Source organism: Ostreococcus tauri (genome assembly GCF_000214015.3).
Source record: "Ostreococcus tauri WGS project CAID00000000 data, contig chromosome 18, whole genome shotgun sequence".
NCBI lineage: Eukaryota > Viridiplantae > Chlorophyta > Mamiellophyceae > Mamiellales > Bathycoccaceae > Ostreococcus > Ostreococcus tauri.
This window is the reverse complement of record NC_014443.2, coordinates 175,556-195,777: the sequence shown is the minus strand read 5'-3', so window position 1 is coordinate 195,777 and position 20,222 is coordinate 175,556. Positions and strand designations below refer to the sequence as shown.

The 20,222-nt window shown below is 60.7% G+C and overlaps 11 protein-coding genes across 11 annotated transcripts; 5 read left to right on the top strand and 6 right to left on the bottom strand.

Annotated features, from left to right (window-relative positions):
* Positions 1-101: 101 nt before the first annotated feature.
* On the top strand, positions 102-1,537 carry OT_ostta18g01060 (NAD-dependent epimerase/dehydratase; the record flags this gene model as incomplete). Its single annotated transcript, XM_003084102.1, has 2 exons — positions 102-114; positions 420-1,537. 2 exons carry the CDS (start codon positions 102-104, stop codon positions 1,535-1,537), a joined length of 1,131 nt encoding a protein of 376 aa, XP_003084150.1.
* Positions 1,538-1,707: 170 nt separating this feature from the next.
* OT_ostta18g01050 (Zinc finger, RING/FYVE/PHD-type) lies at positions 1,708-2,946 on the bottom strand (the record flags this gene model as incomplete). The annotated part of the gene is made up of 1 exon (XM_003084101.1): positions 1,708-2,946. One exon carries the CDS (start codon positions 2,944-2,946, stop codon positions 1,708-1,710), a length of 1,239 nt encoding a protein of 412 aa, XP_003084149.1.
* A 600-nt stretch (positions 2,947-3,546) lies between these two features.
* OT_ostta18g01040 (P-loop containing nucleoside triphosphate hydrolase) lies at positions 3,547-5,424 on the top strand (the record flags this gene model as incomplete). The annotated part of the gene is made up of 1 exon (XM_003084099.1): positions 3,547-5,424. One exon carries the CDS (start codon positions 3,547-3,549, stop codon positions 5,422-5,424), a length of 1,878 nt encoding a protein of 625 aa, XP_003084147.1.
* Positions 5,425-5,512: 88 nt separating this feature from the next.
* On the bottom strand, positions 5,513-6,841 carry OT_ostta18g01030 (Bacterial periplasmic spermidine/putrescine-binding protein; the record flags this gene model as incomplete). The annotated part of the gene is made up of 1 exon (XM_022983193.1): positions 5,513-6,841. The coding sequence occupies one exon, from the start codon at positions 6,839-6,841 to the stop codon at positions 5,513-5,515; it is 1,329 nt and encodes a 442-aa protein (XP_022840550.1).
* Positions 6,842-7,050: 209 nt separating this feature from the next.
* OT_ostta18g01020 (unnamed product) lies at positions 7,051-8,511 on the bottom strand (the record flags this gene model as incomplete). The annotated part of the gene is made up of 1 exon (XM_003084097.2): positions 7,051-8,511. One exon carries the CDS (start codon positions 8,509-8,511, stop codon positions 7,051-7,053), a length of 1,461 nt encoding a protein of 486 aa, XP_003084145.2.
* Positions 8,512-8,745: 234 nt separating this feature from the next.
* On the top strand, positions 8,746-10,131 carry OT_ostta18g01010 (Orn/DAP/Arg decarboxylase 2, N-terminal; the record flags this gene model as incomplete). Its single annotated transcript, XM_003084096.2, has 1 exon — positions 8,746-10,131. The coding sequence occupies one exon, from the start codon at positions 8,746-8,748 to the stop codon at positions 10,129-10,131; it is 1,386 nt and encodes a 461-aa protein (XP_003084144.2).
* A 122-nt stretch (positions 10,132-10,253) lies between these two features.
* OT_ostta18g01000 (unnamed product) lies at positions 10,254-11,276 on the top strand (the record flags this gene model as incomplete). The annotated part of the gene is made up of 1 exon (XM_003084095.1): positions 10,254-11,276. The coding sequence occupies one exon, from the start codon at positions 10,254-10,256 to the stop codon at positions 11,274-11,276; it is 1,023 nt and encodes a 340-aa protein (XP_003084143.1).
* Positions 11,277-11,325: 49 nt separating this feature from the next.
* On the bottom strand, positions 11,326-13,452 carry OT_ostta18g00980 (unnamed product; the record flags this gene model as incomplete). The annotated part of the gene is made up of 3 exons (XM_022983174.1): positions 11,326-11,526; positions 11,628-12,401; positions 12,772-13,452. The coding sequence occupies 3 exons, from the start codon at positions 13,450-13,452 to the stop codon at positions 11,326-11,328; spliced, it is 1,656 nt and encodes a 551-aa protein (XP_022840549.1).
* A 261-nt stretch (positions 13,453-13,713) lies between these two features.
* On the top strand, positions 13,714-14,130 carry OT_ostta18g00970 (unnamed product; the record flags this gene model as incomplete). Its single annotated transcript, XM_003084092.1, has 1 exon — positions 13,714-14,130. The coding sequence occupies one exon, from the start codon at positions 13,714-13,716 to the stop codon at positions 14,128-14,130; it is 417 nt and encodes a 138-aa protein (XP_003084140.1).
* An 89-nt stretch (positions 14,131-14,219) lies between these two features.
* On the bottom strand, positions 14,220-17,765 carry OT_ostta18g00960 (Armadillo-type fold; the record flags this gene model as incomplete). Its single annotated transcript, XM_022983163.1, has 2 exons — positions 14,220-15,233; positions 15,429-17,765. The coding sequence occupies 2 exons, from the start codon at positions 17,763-17,765 to the stop codon at positions 14,220-14,222; spliced, it is 3,351 nt and encodes a 1,116-aa protein (XP_022840548.1).
* Positions 17,766-18,110: 345 nt separating this feature from the next.
* On the bottom strand, positions 18,111-20,210 carry OT_ostta18g00950 (unnamed product; the record flags this gene model as incomplete). The annotated part of the gene is made up of 1 exon (XM_003084090.2): positions 18,111-20,210. The coding sequence occupies one exon, from the start codon at positions 20,208-20,210 to the stop codon at positions 18,111-18,113; it is 2,100 nt and encodes a 699-aa protein (XP_003084138.2).
* Between the last annotated feature and the right edge of the window lie 12 nt (positions 20,211-20,222).

Genomic DNA, 20,222 nt, shown 5'->3' with positions numbered 1-20,222 from the left:
AACGACACACGCCCATCGACGCCGCCGCGGACGCGCGGTCGACGTCGACGGCGGCGACCGCGACCGCGACCGCGACCGCGACAGACGGTGACGACGCGACGATGGCGGCGGCGGGTGCGCGCGATGGACGACGCGTTCGCGGTGACGGCGCGCGTGAATATTCCTCGATCGATCGCGCGCGCGCGACGGCGCGGGCGACGGTCGGCGTGGACGCGGGAGGGGGCGATCGAGCGCGACGCGCGACGTGCGGAACCCGGAAACGGCGCGCGCGCGTCGGGGACGTCGGGCGACGAACGCGGGTGCTCCGCCCGATGGGTCGCCCGATGGTGCGCGTGGGATGTATCTCGCGATCGCGCGCGAGGCGGAGGGGCGACGTGCGATGGGTGTGGACTGACGACGCGTTGGCGTGACGCGCGCAGGGTACGAATTGCGAGGCGTGTACGGGAGCGAGCCGTATTGGCCGGAGAAGAAGCTGAAAATCTGCGTCACGGGCGCGGGGGGGTTCATCGGAAGTCACCTGGCGAAGCGATTGAAGGAAGAGGGGCATCACATCGTCGCGTGCGATTGGAAGCGCAATGAACACATGCCGGAGGAGATGTTTTGCGACGAGTTCATCTTGGTCGACTTGCGTCTCTACGAAAACTGTAAAAAGGTGCTCGAGGGGTGCGATCACTGCTTTAACCTCGCCGCGGATATGGGTGGGATGGGTTTCATTCAGTCCAACCACTCGGTGATCTTTTACAACAACGTGATGATTTCTTTCAACATGATGGAGGCGATGCGCGTGCAAAACGTCACTCGATGCTTCTACGCGTCGAGCGCGTGCATTTACCCGGAGGGGACGCAGCTGAGCACCGAGATGCAAGACGGCTTGAAGGAATCGTGCGCGTGGCCGGCGCAGCCGCAAGACGCGTACGGCTTGGAGAAGCTCGCGTCTGAGGAAGTGTACAAGCACTACCAACAAGATTTTGGCATCCAGACGCGCATCGGCCGCTTCCACAACATCTACGGTCCGTACGGCACGTGGAAGGGCGGTCGCGAGAAGGCTCCGGCGGCGTTCTGTCGCAAGGCCGCGACGGCGACCACCGAGGTCGAGATGTGGGGCGACGGTAAGCAAACTCGCTCGTTCACCTACATTGACGACTGCGTCGAGGGCATCTTGCGCCTCACCAAGAGCGACTTCGCCGAGCCGGTGAACATTGGCTCCGATGAGATGATCTCCATGAACGACATGCAAGCGATGGCTCTCAAGTTCGCGGGCAAGGATCTCCCGATCAAGCACATTCCGGGTCCGGAGGGCGTGCGCGGTCGTAACTCCAACAACGACCTCATCAAGGAGAAGCTCGGCTGGGCTCCGTCCGTCAAGCTCGAGGACGGCTTGAAGGTGACCTTTGAGTGGATCTCCTCCAAGATCGCCGAAGAGGCTGCCTCTGGTGTTGATACCGCCGCGGCGTTCGCGAAGTCCACCATTTGTGGTACGCAAGCGCCGACCGAGCTCGGCCAACTCCGCGCAGCGGATGGCCAAGAAAAGCTCTGAAGCGTGCGTTGACGCGCCAGGCAAAGAACTCGAGTTGAACCCGCGTATCGAACGTGTAGCAAAACTTCCCGCATATGCTCTAGTTCCAAGTAAACTTGCATTAATATCACACTGATTCTTTTTTCCTAAAAACAAAGCACTGTACAAGGTGGGCGCGCGCGATGCCCCACTCAAAACAAAATCGGAAGGAGGGAGCTCGCGCCGTTTCCGTACGATCGCTGTACGCCGCTCTGCACGACCGCACGACACGTTGGACACGTTTTCGACAAACCCGAAGCCCCTCGCGAGGGTTGTCTGTCGAACCACTCGCCGATGCAGTCGTCACAAAATATGTGAGAGCATCGAAGCTTGATGGCGTCGACACACTTCTCCTGACAAATTGCGCATACGTCTCCCGCCTCCATGAGATCCTCCCTCGTGGCCATCTCGCCGTTCGCGGACGAGCGCGAACCGAGCGATAACCACGCCGATACGGCCTTGACGAAATCCGAGCCGCTGCGCACCAAACCTCGCGACTTGGTCAACAGGTAGAGGCCCGTGATGATGGATGCTAACACCTTCGGTAACTCGCGCTGAAAGTACGCCAACCACACGGAGACCGGGACCAAACTTCGAACCATCAAACTCGCGTACTCGATCATGCTCAACAACGACGCTCTGCGCCTGTAGAGACGCGCTGGGGGCATCTTCACCGTCGAGACTTTTGGCGACGTCGCCCCGGACGCGCGTCCTCGCGCTCGTAACAACTTCTGCAACGTCGACAGCGGCAGAGCGACGACGACGAGCTTTGAAAGAATGAAAACGAATCGTGCGCTCGAATCGAGAACAAATACGTCGAGTAGACTCGTGATGAAACTTGGTGACTCCGCGCCCGTCCTGAAAAACTGTCTCGCTCGACGTCCCGACGGCGTCAACCACCAAATCACGACGACGTGTCCGATTACCAACGACGCGTACGTCACCACCTCGCTTAATTTCCTCTCATCTCTCGCGCTCACGCACGCCTGCGTTACCGCGTTCATCCTCCGCGACGCGTACGTCAACCACGCCACGAACGCCAACGCCGCGCAGTGCAAGTACACGAAAACGATCACAAACAGCGCCGCAGTCGGCGCTCCATGCTCCGCCGCGACCAGCGCGCTCACGAGCCTTCCCTGATAAACCTCTCTCCCCTCGTTCGCGTCTTCCATCTCATCGTTCGCGTCTCCGTTCGCGTCGTTCGTCGCCGCGCCGCCGCCGCGCGCGATCAACGTCGCGTCCCGGATCGCATTCGCCAGCGCATCGCGCGCAGACACCACCGTCGTCTCCGTTTCCCCGCCTCCGTCTTCCGCGCGCGTCGAGCCCTCGGCGTCGGCCGAGAGAGCGTTTCTTCGCGCGTCGACGCCCTCGCTCTCCGCGCTCGCATCCATCGCGTTTTCGCCTCGCCGCGCCCCGCGCGAGCGCCGCGTTCGACGCGCGAGCGCTCAACGCGCGCTCTTTCGTCGTTCGCGCCTCGCGCGATGGACGCGCGCGTCGGGCGCGCGCGCGCGGGCGCCCGGTCAACGCCTCACGAAATGACGACGCGTCACTTCAGCGCGCGTCGCCGCGCCGATCGCGAGCGACGGCGACGATCGGAACGAACGCGTGATTTTCGCGATTCGCGCGCGCGTCGGGCGCGCGCGCGCGGGGGGGTGGGGCGGAAGACGACGCGGAAGACGAACCGGCGACTTTGTGTGCTTTTCGGTCAAAACGCGCCGATGAGCGTCGCTCGGGCGGTGGCGACGCGACGGTGCGTCCACGGTGTCGCGCGCGCGTGTGGTGCGAGAAGTGATTTCGACTGCGGTGTGAAACTGCGACCGGGCGAGGGTGCGGTCGGAGGAAAGGGATGAAGGAGAGGACTGACGCGGAGGCGGATGCTCGACGTTTCGCGCAGGGCGGTGCGCGCGCACGGATTGGCGCGGTACAGGGACGTTCTCGTCAAGCTAGGCGACGATGGCGTGCGTGCGCTGACATCGGAGAAGTTGGACGAGATGGAGATCAGGGATGTGGCGGATCGATCGAGGGTGATGCGCATGGTGCGAGAGATGCGCGTCGAGGCCAAGCGCTCGACGGAACACGACGAAGACGAAGACAAATACGTCGATGTCGAGGCAAGGAAAGATGATATCGAGAGTGGAGCGACGAAAAACGTCGACGAACGAAGGATGCTAGACGGGCAAGAACGATCGCCTGAAATCGTTCCCGCGGGCGATGCTGGGTCGGCGGCGCCGTCTTTGAAAAAAGTGATGCCGGCCCCTCGCGCGCAGTCGAAGATTCGCGTTTCGGTGCGTAAGCGTCCGCTAAACGGCAAGGAAATGACAAAAAAGGAGAGGGATATATGCACGAGCGACGCCGCGGCGTCCGAGTTCACAGTGTGGGAGCCAAAGGTAAAGGTGGATTTGACACGTTTCGTGGAGTCGCACGCATTTGCGTTTGACGCCGTGTACGACGCATCGGTGTCGAACGACGAGATCTATGCTAGCGAAGTCGAACCACTCGTGAATTTCGTGTTAGAGCGAGCGAACGCAACCTGTTTCGCGTACGGTCAAACGGGAAGTGGGAAGACGTACACAATGCAGCCGCTTCCGGGTCGCGCGGCCAGAGACTTTCTCTCGGCGGTGGATCAATTTCGTGACTCCGACGACGCAAGGGGAAACCTGCAACTCTGGTTGAGTGCGTTTGAGATTTACGGTGGACGCGTGTTCGATCTCTTGAACGCTCGTCGAAAGCTTCGCGTGCTGGAGGATTCTAAATCTCAGATTTGCGTCGTGGGACTACAGGAACATTGCGTCGTCGGCGCCGAAGCGTTCGACAAGCTCATCGAACGTGGCGCCAAGGCTCGATGCGTGGGCTGTACCGGTGCAAACTCGGAATCTTCGCGCTCGCACGCGATTTTGCAGCTCGTTTTGAAGCGACCGGTGGATCAAGCCAAGGCGCAGCACGCGGCGTTCACCACAGGAGAGCCTCTCACAGCTGAAATTTTTGGCAAGCTGTCATTCATCGACTTGGCCGGAAGCGAACGCGGTGCGGACACGACGGACAACGATCGTCAGACTCGCATCGAAGGTGCAGAGATAAACAAGTCGCTCTTAGCTTTGAAGGAGTGCATACGAGCACTTGATTCTGGAGCGACGCACGTTCCGTTTCGCGGATCGAAGCTCACAGAGGTCTTGCGAGACTCCTTCCTGGGAGACTCCAGAACGGTGATGATCGCTAATGTCTCGCCAGCGGAGGGATCATGCGAGCACACCTTGAACACACTTCGATACGCCGATCGCGTGCGAGAGCTCACGCGCGGGAGTGAAACATCGACGACTGGGTCGCCGACGGCTTCGACGGCTGGCTTGGCGCGCCGGCATCGACAGTCCATGCAGACACAACGTCGATCCTCAATGCCCTCAACACCGCGTCATTCGCAGTCTACTTTTACGTTGGCGTCGACAACGACGAGGTTGGAGTCGCGCGCGAGCGCACCGAGCGCTCGAGACACGGACGTCGCTCGTTGTACGTCGAGTGCGCCGCTCGCCACGCCTGGATTGGGCACTGTCGAACCCACATCGCGCGAGGAAGCTGTTCGCGCGCACGACGCTTTAATTGACGTTATACTTGGTGAAGAAGATACCATCATTGCCGAGCACCGGGCGCACGTCGAGCGATCGATGGCGATGGTGCGACGCGAGATGGAATTCCTAGAACGAGTCGACGAGCCCGGAAGCGGGGTGGACGCCTACTTGGACGATCTAGAAACAGTCTTAGCCGAACGCGCAGAAGACGTCGCTCGGCTACGGGAACGCGTCGATCGATTCCGAGCGTTGCTTCGGCAAGAAGAGGCGCTATCGGCGCGAGTGTCAAGCGCGGCAACTCCGTGACAATTGTAATAGAATGCGAGCGAAGCAACTCGCGCAACGAACCTTATGATGACCCAATAAATGTACTCTTCAGTGCTACGTGGAATCATCACCGTCGCGACATCGCAACGTATTGTGCGCGAACGCGATCGGTCAGAGGGAGCTGGAACTCGCTCGCAGCCCAGACAGAGTCGTCTGGAATCCAACCCTTGAGCATGTCTTCATCGGATGTCCCGAGCACGGGACGAGCAACGTTAGGATACCGCGCGTAACCACTCTCGATACCGCGACCGTCGAACATGAGCGGTGAAATACCTCCCTTCAAACCGACTCGCATGTTCACGCGCGCCGGCGAGAGGGTGTAATTTATCCATTGTTCCAACGCGGGCGATGGCCCGCCGCCGACGTTTGTGACACTCGTCGTCGGTACCACCCAGCAATCGCTCCAGAGCGTCGTCCCCGATCGCGGGACCACGGGAACGATCAGTGTCGATCGTCTCGCGACGGAGAATACGTCCTCCGACGGCCCGACGACAACGGCGCAGTCGCCGCACGCGAGGGCTTGCAAGTATTGCAAATCATCAAACACCTTCACGCTCTCACGCAGTTGACGCACGCGCGCGCTCACCCTTCCGTCTACCCCGCCCACGTCCCCGACGTTCACCGACATCCCCTCCGCCTTCAACGCCGCGCTCAGCACCAACCTCGGCGCGTTTGGCATCCCGATCATCCCCTGCAAGCGCGGATCAAACAAGTCGCTCCAATCCGTCGGCGGCTTCACCCCCTTTGGCAGCTTGTCCTTCCTGTATGCGATCGTCACGCACCCGAACCTGTACGGCGCCCCGAAGATATCCCCACTCGAGCTCAGCAAACCACTCCTCGGATCTCTCCGCACGAGCTGTCTCCACACCGGCGGGATCGCGTTCCACCACGCGCTCCGCTCTGCATTCGGTATCGGCAATATCAACCCGCGTTCGATCGCCGGTCGCAACCACTCGTCCCCTAAGGTCGCGCAATCTATCCCCTTTTTACCAATTCTCTTTCCTGGCCGTAACAATTCCTCATACGAACGCGCGATCGACGGCGTCGTGCTCAGCTCCAACTTGACGCGTCTCGTTTGCGTCTGCGCGAATTCCCTGCTCGCGTTCTGCGCCGTGCTCCCACGAAGCGCTCTGACCTTGAGGGGGACATCGAACGCGTAGGCATCTACCAGACGTCTATCGTATTCGATCTTCGTCGTCGCGGTTGCCTCCAGAGGGATCACGAGGGAGAGAGAGGCGAACGAGTTGATGATTTGGCGTCTGCTCGTGGACGCGGTTTCATCTTCCGGACGCGAATTCGCGCGCGTTCGGACGCCGCAACGACTCTTGATGCGTTCAGAAGGCACACGGTGGGTGCATGTCGACGGTTGCGTCGCGGGTTGGACTACACGCGACATGACGCGTCGACTTGTGCGGACGGCGCGCGGCGGCGGCGGTTTGTTCGCGCGCGGGCGACCGCGACGATGTCGAGACGTGAGACGCTTCGAAACGACGCTTCGAAGATGACGTGAAAATTATCATGACAACTTTTTACGTTTAAAGAACATGTTTGCATAGTGTTGTATAACGCGACCGTGAATGCAGTCGATTGATCGCGCGCGAGGCGTTAACGCGCTTCGGATGATTTCGATCGCTCTTCTCGCAGCGCCGTGATGAGTACGTCTTCGGCTATCACTCTGGTGCTCTGGAAGAGAATGCCGTCTGTGCTCTTCTTACGTAACGCGAGCGAAGCCACGGAGGCGGTTCGCGCGTCGACGCGCGGTGGATGGAGCGGGAGCGCAGTGGCGCACGGGTTCACCAAAGCCTGCATCGCGCCCTCGTACGACAAGACGTTATTAATGGTGTCCTCAAAGACCTCGCCGTCCGCCTCCAAGCCGACCGGGAAGAAGGCACCGTGCTGCTCGAAATCTGCACCACCTCTTTCACATCCCATCTGGTTGTATCTGAGGTGTTCCTTGTCGAAGGGGAGATACATCTCGGGATCGACCGCGCGGTCGACGCCATCCTGCTCGTACCAGTTGGGCACGAAACCTCCGAGCCATTCCTTGGGAATGGCCCTCGTCTGAGCGTCGTAGCACACCAAATTCATGCAATCATGCGTCTCGCATCGTTTCATGCAACCCATGTAGAGCCAGGCGTCGATCATGTCGCCGCCTTTTTCCTTGATGTATTCGCGCACCTTTAACAAACCTTTGCGCGTCCACATGATATTCGACGAACCCGCCCAACCGGTTTGCTTGTTGAAGCGATAGAGGTACACGCTGCTCGACGCGTTATGTGCCTCGAGCTGCTCATTACGCATCTCCGCGGTCCACTTACCGCTCGCCTTGGAAGGGAACTTACCTACGAACGGCCCTGGAGCGTTTTGGTGTACCTGCATCCACACCATGTCTGCGTCCGCGGGGAGGCGTCGAGCCAACTCGTCGTAATCCGCCACGTGCACCGACGCCATGTGCGGCGCATCGGATTCCCAGATAACAAACTTATCTCCCTCCGTCCTCAAACCCTCCTCGAACGCCCCCAAGTGCGAGGTGAAGCACCCCAAGTGATGCGTCAGCGTCGGATCGCCGCACCGATGCCCCGGCGCGCACCGATTAATCTTTTCGCTCTTCAAAATATCATCAAACGGATACCTCGACTCCACGCTCTCGTCATCGCAGCACTTCCCATCGCGATAATAATTCACATACGAGCTCGCCAAGCTCAACGTATCCGGCCATCGACTCGGGAAGACGCCCGCGCTGAACCGCACGCGCGTCCGCGCGCGATCCGCCGACGCCCCATCCATCACCATCGCCCGCTCCGCGTACGCCATCGACGTCCGCGCGCGCTCGAGATCTTCACCCTCACTCGCATCGCCGAGCACGACGATCGTCGTCGTCGCCGTCGCCGTCGCCGTCGCCCCCGTCCGTCGCCACGTCCGCGTCCCATCCGCGCGCGCGCCGAACGCGACGACACCGAGCGACGCCGCGACGGCGACGCCGAGCGCGAGCGCGCGTCGACGTCGCCATCGTCCACGGTCACCGTCGGCGGCGGAGGCGTCGAGCAGGCGCGCGTCCTCGTCCATCGCGCCCGTCGATGGTGTTACGCCCACACGCGGGTGCGGAGATGGATAGTCTCACAAATTCTCACGCGGACCTATTTGCACACAGGCTCACACAGTCTCACGATGACACACGCGGACCGTTCTCGAGGGCCAGTCTCACAAACACACACGCGGACCATTCTCGAGGGTTCGAAACCCTGGGTTCCCCGCGGTCGCGCCCCGCGACGTTCGCGATTCGCCCGCCCGCGCTCGAGCATGGCGGTGACGCGCGCGCGACCGCGATGGGCGACCGCGCGACCGACGCGCGGGCGACCGACGCGCTGGAACGGCGCGCGAGGACGACCGACGCGCGCGGGACCCGGGAATGGGGTCGATGAGACCCTGCGGTTTCTCACCGCGAACGACGTCGTGAAAGTCGCCGAGGCGCACGGCACGCCGACGTACGTCTACGACGCGCCCACGCTCGAGGCGCGAGCGGCGGTGGCGAAGGGGTTCCCGAACGCGTACGGGTTGACGGTGCGATACGCGATGAAGGCGTCGCCGAACGCGGCGATTTTGAAGATTTTTAAAAAGGCTGGTTTGCACGTCGACGCGAGCAGCGGGTACGAGTGCGAGCGCGCCATGCGCGCGGGGTTCGCGGGGGATGAGATTTCGTTATCGACACAGGAGTTGCCGAGTTTTTTTCCCGAGTTGGTGGAGAAGGGGGTGCGGATCAACGCGTGCTCGCTCGATCAGCTCGAGCGGTTCGGCGCGGCGTTTCCGGGGGGGGAGATCGGCGTGCGGTTTAATCCTGGGTTGGGGAGCGGCGGGACCGGGAAGACGAACGTGGGCGGTCCGAGCTCGTCTTTTGGGATTTGGTACGAGCTCCTGCCGCGGGTGAAGGAGATTGTCGCCGAGTACAATCTAAAGGTGGTGCGCGTGCACACGCACATCGGTAGCGGGAGCGACCCGGCGGTGTGGCAAAAGGTGAGCGGGATGTCGCTCGATCTGTGCCGAGAGTTCCCGGACGTGACGACGCTCAACCTGGGCGGTGGATACAAGGTTGGACGCATGTCCTACGAAAAGTCCACCGATCTCGCCGTCGTCGGCGTGCCGGTGAAGGAAGCGTTCGAGAAGTTCGCCGAGGAGACCGGTCGCAAGCTCAAGCTCGAGATTGAACCCGGCACGTTTTTGCTCGCCAACTCGTGCGCCGTCGTCACGAGAGTCCAAGACAAGGTCACCACGGGCACCGCCGAGGGTCACACCTTCTTGAAGCTCGATTGCGGGATGACCGAGGTCCTCCGCCCGAGCCTGTACGGCTCTCAGCACCCGCTCGTGAGCGTGACCAAGGATGGTACCCTTCCTGAAACGCAAGCCGAGTACGTCGTCGTCGGACACTGCTGCGAATCTGGCGACTTGATGACGCCAGCGCCGGACGAGCCGGAGACCATCTCCGAGCGCACCATGGGCGAGGTCAACATCGGCGACTTCATCGTCATCGAGGGATCGGGCGCGTACTGCGCGGGCATGGCGTCCAAGAACTACAACTCATTCCCGGAGGCGCCCGAGGTCATGCGCCGCGGCGCCGGCGACATGGTGTGCATCCGACGCAAACAAACCCTCGACCAAATCTTGTCCAACGAGATCGATTACGCGGCGTAGATAGAAAACTTAATTACATTATTACCCCGTCGTTTAACCGTTGTACAAACGCACGATCTTTCGCAACGTCGCAAAGCACCCGTGTCGCTCGCGTCCCGCTCCGCAGAACCCGCCTCTCCGCGATGCTCTCTGCCTCGACCGCCGTCGCCCCCGGTCGCGTCGCGCTCTCGAAGACGCGCGCAAACGCTCGCGGGCACCGCGTTCAACTCAAATCCCGCTCATACGTCACGGCCAACGCTTCAAAGGCCGAAAAGTACGATGAAATCGATAAAGAACTATCCAAAGTCAGAGCGTTACCGCCGAGCGAGCGCGCCGAGGCCTTGGAGATCGCGACGTCCACGGTGCGCGGCGCCCTGAACGCGATGAGAGAGGATTCGTGGTTGTGGAACAGCGCGCTGAAGAACCCGCAGCGAAGGAACGTGTTCCCGAACGAGCTGAAGCGCGTGCTCAAGGCGGCGCCGGAGCAAATCGCAAAGCCGAGCGACGCGAACGATTTAAAGCTGATCGTCACGGTGACCCTGACGTGTTCGCTGGCAGCGGTCGTGGTCGGGGCGACGTTACCGGGGGATATCGGGGCGTTCGGTGCGTATTTACTTGGTGGGATTCCGATCGTTGTCTTGGCCGTCGGTTCGACGGCGCCCGGGTTGCTTCGAGTGGCGACGGATCGCCTGGCGCGCGTGGATCCAGAGTATCGACGAAGGATCGCTAGACATGAGGCTGGTCACTTTTTGGTTGGGTATGCGTGCGGCGTTCCTGTCGGGTCGTACAATCTCGGGATCGATGAGAGTCACGTAAACTTTATGGAGAGCAAGCTTGAGCGGAAAATTTTCCAAGGGGCGAAACTCAGCTCAAGCGAGGTTTTGCCGCTCGCGGTGATCTCCATGGCTGGCGTCGCCGCGGAAGCGATGGAGTTCGAGGAAGTAATGGGTCAGAGCGCCGATCTGTTCGATCTGCAGAGAATTTTGAACAGAGTCGATCCAAAGTTGAACGACGCGAGTCAACAAGAGATAACTCGTTGGGCGGTGTTTCAAGCGGCGACCATTCTCTCCGAAAATCGCGCTGCGTTCGACGCGTTGACGGAGAAGATGCAGGAAGGCGCGTCGGTGGTCGATTGCCTGCAGACGATCGAGGCGAAGCGCGCGTAATGTTTTTAATTTCTAAGGAACTAATTATTCCATCACACGATGTTTCTATCTACGAGCGTCGCTTCTCTGCCCTGCTTTGAAGCACGACCGCGAGCGCGGCTCCGAGCACGGCGCCGCGCGCCATGGTGCCTGCATTATGTTTCACGCTAACTGCCAATCGTCCCACCGCCAATCGAAGTCGTGTCGCGAAAGTTTGCCCCACCGAGCGCGCCGACGCCCGGGCTCTTCGCTTGCGCGAATCGTCGTTCTGCTGCGCGAGCCTGCGTTAGTAAACAAAACGTGGTTTGATGAGTCGATCGAACGCGAATACGAGTGGTACGAGTTACGACGACGATGTGTTTTCGTACGCACCATTTGTTCACGGCGCTCTCTCGCCTCTCTGTCGGCCGCATCCAGCAGCGTGGCTGATTTTTTCTCCCCGATCGCGGATGGCTCGGGCGGCGCGGTCTTGGCCAACAGCGCCGCCGACGCAGATTCCTTCTTCTTTCGCTCCTTTTGCGTCTTCTTCCGCTCTTTCTCCTTCGCCTTGCGAGCGGCTTCGTACTCAGCCTCCTTGGCCGCTTGTTTTGCCTCAAGTTCGTCCGTCAACGCACTAGGCACGGCAGCTCCGTGAATCCAATCCCACGCCTCAGGAAGCTTTGCCATGGCTCGACGAAACGCGTCGCGCGTCTCTTTGTCCTTGCTCACGTTATACGCTACCTTTCCCTTAAACGTCTCCGTGGGATCCGCGCTCTCGTCGACGATCATTGAGTACACGCGAGCCGCGTCTCCGGTTCTCGCCGCGGCGTGCAACTCGGGTTCTGGAACGACGATCTCGGGTTCGAGTATAGGTTCTGGTACTGCTGGTGTCCCCGCCGGTCGCGCTGCTATGACGAACTTCGTATCCGCAAGCGATGCGAGATCGTCGTCCACCTCGGGCGTTGGATGCTTGGGTTCCTCGACGACGTTGAGATTGAGCGTCGCCAGACGACCGACGACGCGACGCGTCTCGTTGAACGTCGGACGTCCCGTCATAAACGGAACCCGACGCACGCGCGGATCGTTTCTATCAAGCATTGGGTTCTTATCATTGAAGATAGTCCTCGCGTCCACCTTGCTGACGCTGACGAAGATCAGACTCGCGCTCTGCGTCGAGGCGGGTCGGGTTAGTCGAGGCGTCCGAATAAGAAAAAATCACGAAAAATCGAGCGGCGATCCGTCAGCTCTCATAGCAAAGCTTCTCACGGAGGGCCCCAAAGCCGTTCGTCTAGAGACGGTGTGGACGCAAATCGATGGTTCGACAGACACTGGGCGGTCCTTGACGCATTCGCGTCTCGCGCATGTGTCCGTCAAAATCGATTTGAGCGGTTCACCATCCCTCATTTCGAACGGCACAGCCACTCGAGCGCCAAGCGTGACATTTTACCGCCACACCCCACGCACGTTCTCAGCGTGTGTTTTTACATCATCCGGATCGTTCGCGATGTCATTTTTTTTGCGCCGAGTCTTAACGCACCTCTACCACGTCTCTCCACGACGTAAAAGTTTGTCGCATGTCCGCCTCAAGCGCCTGCTCGTTCGCTCGACGCATCGAGCTCCCCGCGCTCTTAATGTTCTTTCCACCACCATCCTTGCTCACCTGCCGCCCGCCCGCTTTCGCCCGAACGACGTATCTCCGAGCCGTCGCGTGCCGAATCGCCGCCTCTCGCGGCGCAGCGCCCTCCGCTCCAATCTTACTCAAATCGAACGCGCTCGCCGCGAACATCCCACCACGCGCTAAAACCACCACCCAAGGTTTATCCTTCGACCGCAAAACCCGCTCGAACGCCTCGTCGACGCTCACATCGTTCGTATCGTCGCCCTCGCTGAACAAAACGCTTCGCCACACCCCGCGCGCGACGCCGTCGCTCCCGACGACCACGCACTGCCGACCCTCCCCAGCACCCGACACCGACACGTAATTCGCACCGCTTCGCGCGCCATCGGAGCCCTCGAAGTCGTCGCGATCGTCGTCGGACGCGTCGCTTTCGTCGAAATCGCTCTCCACCTCGGATTCGCTCGAATCTCCACCGTGAAACGGCGTCGCGACGCGATTGAACCGCGCGCGCGCGCTCGTCGAGGTCACGATCTCGCGATCGCGCGCGCTCGTCGACGTCGCGGACGCGCGCGCGGGCGGCGGCGCGTCGATGATTCGCATCGCGTCGACGACTGACGTACACATCGGTGAAAGTATTGGGGTATATGGAGGTGGCGTATTGTAAAGACGTTACTGGTAGGTGGGTACGCAAGGATAGTTTCACCGAAACGCTCGAGCGCCAGAGGCGTTTTTTTTCGTGTTTTTGTCACTCGGACGAGCGAACAATGAGACGCGACGGCGCGATAGCGCGGCGTGCGGTGGGAAAGTGCGGTGTTACGCGGCGGTAATAATTACTCACGTGATCGAGTGACGGGTGAAGCGATGAAAACGCGCGTGACGTGTTACTTTGAACCGCCGAATCCGGAGGGTGCGGTGATAAAATCCAAGCTCGGCCCGTTCACCGTGTACTACGTCGACTGCGACGTGGACGAGCGCGATTCCAAGGCGGAGGTGAAGAAATCGATCGCGCTCGCGACTGGACTGGCGTTCAAAGCGATCAAGATCCGTCTCGGTGGGTTTAATGAGATTTTGGCGTTCGACGCGAACAATGAGTTCCTGCGAGTGGGCTCTTGCGGGTCCACGGAGGCGACGTACGACAAGGCCCTGCTCCGAGCGCACGAGCTCAACAATCTGGGAGCAGGGAGCGCGTTCGATTTACCAGATTTCGATCGGAAGAAGTACGACGGGCGGTACGACTGGGTACAGATCGATCCGGAGAAGACGCCGAGAGCTCGATAAGGAGGGAGACGAGGAGTCGCTCGCTCGAACGCGACGAAGACGCGGTCTCTTTTAATCACTATCATCGTTTATACCAACGTTTCCTGTTCTCAACTTTGCATCGCTGCCTGAAGCGCGGCTTGTTTCTCTGCAGACAAGACGCCCCACGCCTTCCCAAGTGCCTCCTGCGGGATTTGCGTTTGCATCTGAACAAGGAATTGCTTCATCTTCGCCGCAACATCCGGTTCGACGAGGCGGAGCTTCGCACTCAAACCGGAAGTGGGCAGGACGTCCGCAAGCACGCTCACAACGCGAGGAAGGTGCTCGAAGGAGGCGCCCATAATGGCGCTACCGTTGAGCTCGAGCAACCGCATGAGCTGCGCGTGCACGTTTCTCGCCTCTACCTTGTCTTCGGTTATTGGGAGGTTGGCCAACCATGAGGGCAGGATCACGTTCGCATCCAGCCCCGAACTTTGAAACTCGCACATCTTACCAAGCGCCGCGACGGCGTTCTCGAACGCATAAATGTTCTCGTCTTCGCGAGCTCCTGGAGCCTGGATAACGCTCGCGAGTGCGGTGAGCGCGGAGGGCACGTGCGGGGAAAAATTTTGGCCGCAGTGCTCTGCCATGATACCCACCCCGTACACAGACGCTTGTCGCACATCCGCGTCGTTATCAGTGCAACCGGCGATGCACGGAACAACGAAACCGTCCAAATATTTCAGTGCTGCACCGCCGTCGTTCGCGTGTTCGAAAATGTCATCGAACACGCAGATGGCGATGCGTCGCTCCGCAGGGGTTCTGTTCTTGTCCAGTAGAGGAACGATGAAACCAAGGAGGGGCTCAAGGGCGGGGAGAATTGCGCTGTGGAAACTCTTCAACAAAGATCCCACGCACTCGGCGAACTGATCGAACACGTCGTCCTCAGCCTCCTGTTCCTCCTCAAGCGCTTGCATCTCCTCTTCATCGAAATCATCCGTCCCCGCGCGTTTATTACGCTCGGCGCGTCGCTCGAGAGACTCTGTGAGTAGCACTTTAAACGTCTCGAGCATCTTCGGCAGGTGATCGCGAACGTGCTCACCGGCTTCACCGGCGGACTCCGCGAGCGATTCGAGCATGCGCGCCTGTGACGTGCGTAAAACAAAACTCGTCGGTCAGTACTTTGATCGCGAAAAAGCTCGAGAAATATTAAGACAACACACAAAAAGTAACATCAGGGACTGTTATCGGATTTATCAACAGCGCCTTTGGGGCGTCTTGAAGGGGAATCCATAAGTCTCATCATTTGTCTCCGTGCGCGTTTCAAATGTAGAACGTACCTGAACCTCAACATCCGGTTCCTTCTCCATCGCCGTGATGAGCGGCGGAATGACATGATGTACCAATTGAGCGAACCACGCTTGGTCCTTCGCGCCCTTGCTCACTGCGATCTTGGCGGCGCGAAGAAGATCCGGCAAGCACGTGACGGCGGCGCGCCGAACGTCCTCGTGGAAGTAGAACTCGAGGGACGGAATCATCGTCTGCACGATCTGTTCGAGGTACGGCAAGATACCGTCCTTGAGTTCGTCCACGTAGCAGCACAGCATATTGCACGCGGTCGCCTTTTCTTCGAGAGCGGCGGTGCGAATGGACACGCGCTTGTCTCCGTAATCGACGTTTTCATACTCCTCATTCTCCTCTTCCTCCTCTTCTTCGCCGTCCCCGTCTTTGTTGGTGATGATAACATCAGCCTTCAAGTTCGCCGACTTGAGTAGCGGTTGCATGACGATTTCGAGGTACGGGACGAACTCCTCGCCAAGGCACTTGCACAGGCGGGTCCACGCCTGAAGCATGTATTGCACTGTGGGGTCGTCGTCTTCGAATCCGCCAGACTGAAGCTGCATCAACATCTGCATAATCTCGCGAGCGTCCGCCGCGAAGCGGGCACGTCCAACAGCCATACCGACGAGAGATATGCACTCCACCGCCTTGGCGCGCAACATGCGATACTCCTTGCCGTTGGCGTTGGTCAAGATAGCCTTCAAGAATGGAAGAACGACGTCGTAGTACTTGACGAACGACTCTTGAGCATTATCTGCAGTCGATGCGAGAGCGGTGAGCGCGGCCTCTTGTACCGACTTGTTCCCGGATTGCAGAAGCGTCATGAGCTTGTTCATGAGCATGTCCAGATACGGAGCCATGCACTCAGGCGGGCAGTCTTCGCTGAAGTTGACAGTTGCTGCTGCCGCGTGTGCCTGGCAACGCGGGTTCTTTGAGTCGTCCATGGCGTTTAAGAGGAGAGGCAAGACTTGAGCGTGCGCCTTCTCCTGAAGTCTCGGTCCCAGATCGGTGCACATTTGCCCCAAGCCGTTGATGGCGGCCCAGCGAACGCGCGGGTGCGGGTCCGTGGAGAGCGCGTGCAAGCAAGGTTGAATAGCGCCGACGACGTCCTTCTTCATGCCCTTGGCGCAGCCCTCGGCGATCTGCGAGAGCGCGATCAACGCGGCGTGGCGCTTCTTCCAATCCGCATCGCCGATGAGCGCCGGCATGGTGGCGGCGCATGCTGGGAGCATGGAGTTGGGACCGAGCGCTATGGAGATGCGGTCCAGGCACTCTTGTCCGACGTCGTAGAGATCACCTTGACCGCTGCCCTCGTCCTCCTCATTCTCCGCAGTGTGCCAATCTTCGTCGTCCTCGATGTCATTGAACAAGAACGAGACAAGGCAGTTGTACAGACGAGGGACGAAGTTCGGAACCTTGCGCATCATCCCCGGCGCCCGATCTCTCGCCTCCGTGAGCGTCACCAAGAACTCGGTCGCGAGTGTTCGCGTGCCGTCCTCCAGATCTTCGTGCTCGGCGATGCTGAGCATCGCCTCCACGAGCTGCGTAAGGTGATTGCGCACAAATCGCGGATCCGACTCGGCAAGCTCGATGAACAACCCGAGCGCCTCCTGCGCCGAGCTCTCGTCTTGCCCTCTTAGCGCCTCCACCAGCGTGTTCATCATCGCCGGCAACAAATCTTGGAACTTGGTCCTATCACTCGCGTTTTCCAAAGCGTCAACGAACGAGCAGGTCGCTCTTAAAGCCGCCAATCGAACCTGCGTGTCCGAGCTCGCCAAACTCCCGTTCAGTGTCGCGTGCAAGGTTGGAATCTGCCCCACCAACGCCTCGCTCATCAATGGCGCCAACATCGCGAACACGTTCAAAGCGCTCTCCTTCAACCCTTCACCGCCCTCGCTCACCGCGCTGAACATGAACGGCATCAACTCGGGCCACGGCTCGTCCCGCTCTGAACCGCCCGCGGCGACCTCGCAAATCAAGTCACACGTCTTTCGCGAAATCTTCCGCTCCGGTTCCTCTCTCAACGCGTTCAACAATTCTCTCTTCACGCGCTCACGCGTCTCTGCTCCCAAATTCACCCACATCTTCCCGTCTTCCGACGTGAACGCTCTTCGCGCCAAGACGCAGCTCTGCTCCCGCGTCCGCGCGTCTTGGCTCGTCCGAAGCGCCCCGATCAAGCTCTCCGCCAGGGAATCACCGTGCGTCTTACACGCCTCGAATAGGCTCTCGCATCGTCGACGATGCTCGTTATCGGCGCTCTGTAAGCCGCTCAGGAGCTGTTGAAACGCGCTCGGGTTGGCTCGATCGAGCGCAGCCGCCACGTCTTGATTCGACATGTTTCGAGCCCGTGGCGTGCACACGTCGACGTGTTCGCGCGCGCGCGAGGGATGGAGCGTGCGCGTGAAAAGTTCGGTTCGAACGCGCGCTCGCGTCGATCGAGCGAAGCGGTGTGCCGGAGCGGAGACGCGAACGATGGGGACGATCGCGCGGTGGTTTTGAATCTGAGCCGAAAATCTAAACCCTACATACTGTTCGCCTACACGATTTTGGTGGTGGGGCGTGGATGGGGCGACGGCTGGGCGCGGGTGGGCGTCGGCGGACGCGGCGGAGGGTGGCGCTAGGACTAGAGGTGCGATTAAAATCGCGCTAATTTCAGTGTATGCGCGCAGTCGGTGTGCCGTTTAAGCGGTGAGCGCGGCGAGGGCGGCGTCGCCGGAGCGATCGAGACGTAGAGCGCCGAGAATGATTTGGGCGGATTTGGCGCCGCGTTGCGTTTGAGCACGCTCGATGGCGCAAACGCGATTAGCCTTGAAGGATGAGAACTCGCCCAAGGAGACTGAACCGAGGATGAAGATGATGACAACGTCACGATCGCTCGGTTTGGGCGCGGCGGTGACTTTGTCGATGAGAGCGCCGAGACGACCCATGGCGCCGGTGACGATTGACGCCGACGCAGTGTTCGCGGCGCGCTTGAGCAAGCCACCGAGCGATGAGGCAACGTGGACAAAATTAGCGCACACGCCTTGATCATCCGTCGCTGATTGTACTCGATCGATGAGATCCAATATCGTGGGATTGGGTAAGCCGTGCGCGTAGAGCGACGTCGGCTCTGTTCGCGGATGCTTGAGGCAACCGCGACCGGCGGCGGCGACGCGACCGGCTCGGGCGAGCGTGCGCTCGACCGCGGCTCGAGCATCGTTCAGGGCCACTTTCACCTCGGGATCATCCTCGTTTGAGAACGTACTCGTGGTCGTCCCGGCGTCATCACCGCTCGGATTGTCTCTCGGCGCGGCTGGATTTTCCCAATCGTCGTCGCCCCAATCGTCGTCGTCGCCCCAATCGTCCGCTTCGTCCGTCTTGGCGCTCTCCGCGAGCGTCGTCGTCGTCGTGCCACCGCGCTGTCGAACGACGTTGATGGCCGCGAGCGCTCTGGCATCGAAAGTCGCGCCGAGTTGCTCGCGCGCGGCGTCGGCGTCGCTCGCGAGAAGCGCGTTGAGAAACGCGTCTCGAAGCTCCGTCTCGTCTCGCTCCGCAAACGGCGAACGTCCTCTGTCGTCGATTCGCGCGCACGCGTTCGACTCGCACGCGATGACGTACGCGGCTAAGATGAGCGCCAACGCCTCACGCACGCGCCCCGCCGCAGTGCCGCCCGCTGAGTACAACATTTTGAGAATCTCAATCGTCGTCGCGCACACCGCTCGAGCACCACCCTCGAGCGCCGCGGACGTCAGTCGCTGTACAGCGATGATCTGCCTGTTCGCTCGCATCTCCTTCTCACTCGTGAGTCCGCTCGCGGTGAGCTTGGCGCGCTGAATCAACGCGCGACGACGCAAAGCGACGTTCGGATCAGACTCGAGCGCCTGCGTCAGCGTCTCTAGGTCTTCGGCGGCGACGACTCCGGTCTGTTTCGCATCGATCACCGGTGCATCGATGGATTCCGCGCGCAGTGCCTCTCTGAGAAGCTTTTGAATGAGAATCGCCCCGTCTCGAGCGGTCTTCGCGCACAGAGCCTCGTCAAGGGCCACCGCCGCCGCGTCGCTCGAGAGCGGGCACAACATGGACGCAACGCGTTCCGTCGCGTCCACGTCTCTCGAGTCGTCGTCCAACACGCGCTCGAGCCATCCATCTCGACTCGTGCTCGGTGTCATCAAATCCATCTCTCTATCGACGATGACGACGGCGGCCGAACGCGGCTTTGCGCTCGCGTCGACGCCCACCGGCTCGACGCGCGTCGTCGCCGCCACTCGAGCCACCGCCTCGGCGTTCGCGCCGAGTGCAAAATAATCCGGCACGAGCGCCCAATGCGCGGCGATCTCGGCCAAGTAATGCCCGACCACTCCGTGCGTCCTCGATTCCCCCGTCAGCGCGCGCGCGGCGTCGCGACCGACGTCTCGCGCGAGCCCCGGAGGCAGCGTGAACGCGTCCTCACCCACCGACAGATACATCAACGGCGGAAAATACTTCACCGACACCACGTCCGAGTCGCTCTCGATCGACCCATCGTCGTCATCGCGCGAATCGCCCCGCTCGGGCGTCGCCGTCGTCTTCGCCTCGAGCTCCGCCGCGTCCCCCATCGCCTCTTCCTCCCCCTCCCACCCCCCCCAATCGCTCGACGAATCACTCGCATCATCACCACCATCACCCTCCACCCCGACCACCGCCGACGCATCGCCCACGCGTCCCGAAGCACGCGCCCGTCTCGCCCGCGCGCGCGTCTCGCTCCATCGCGCCGCCGCCGCGTCGCCGTCCCCCTCCACGTCGCGTCCACGAAGCACCGTCATCGGCGTCGCGCG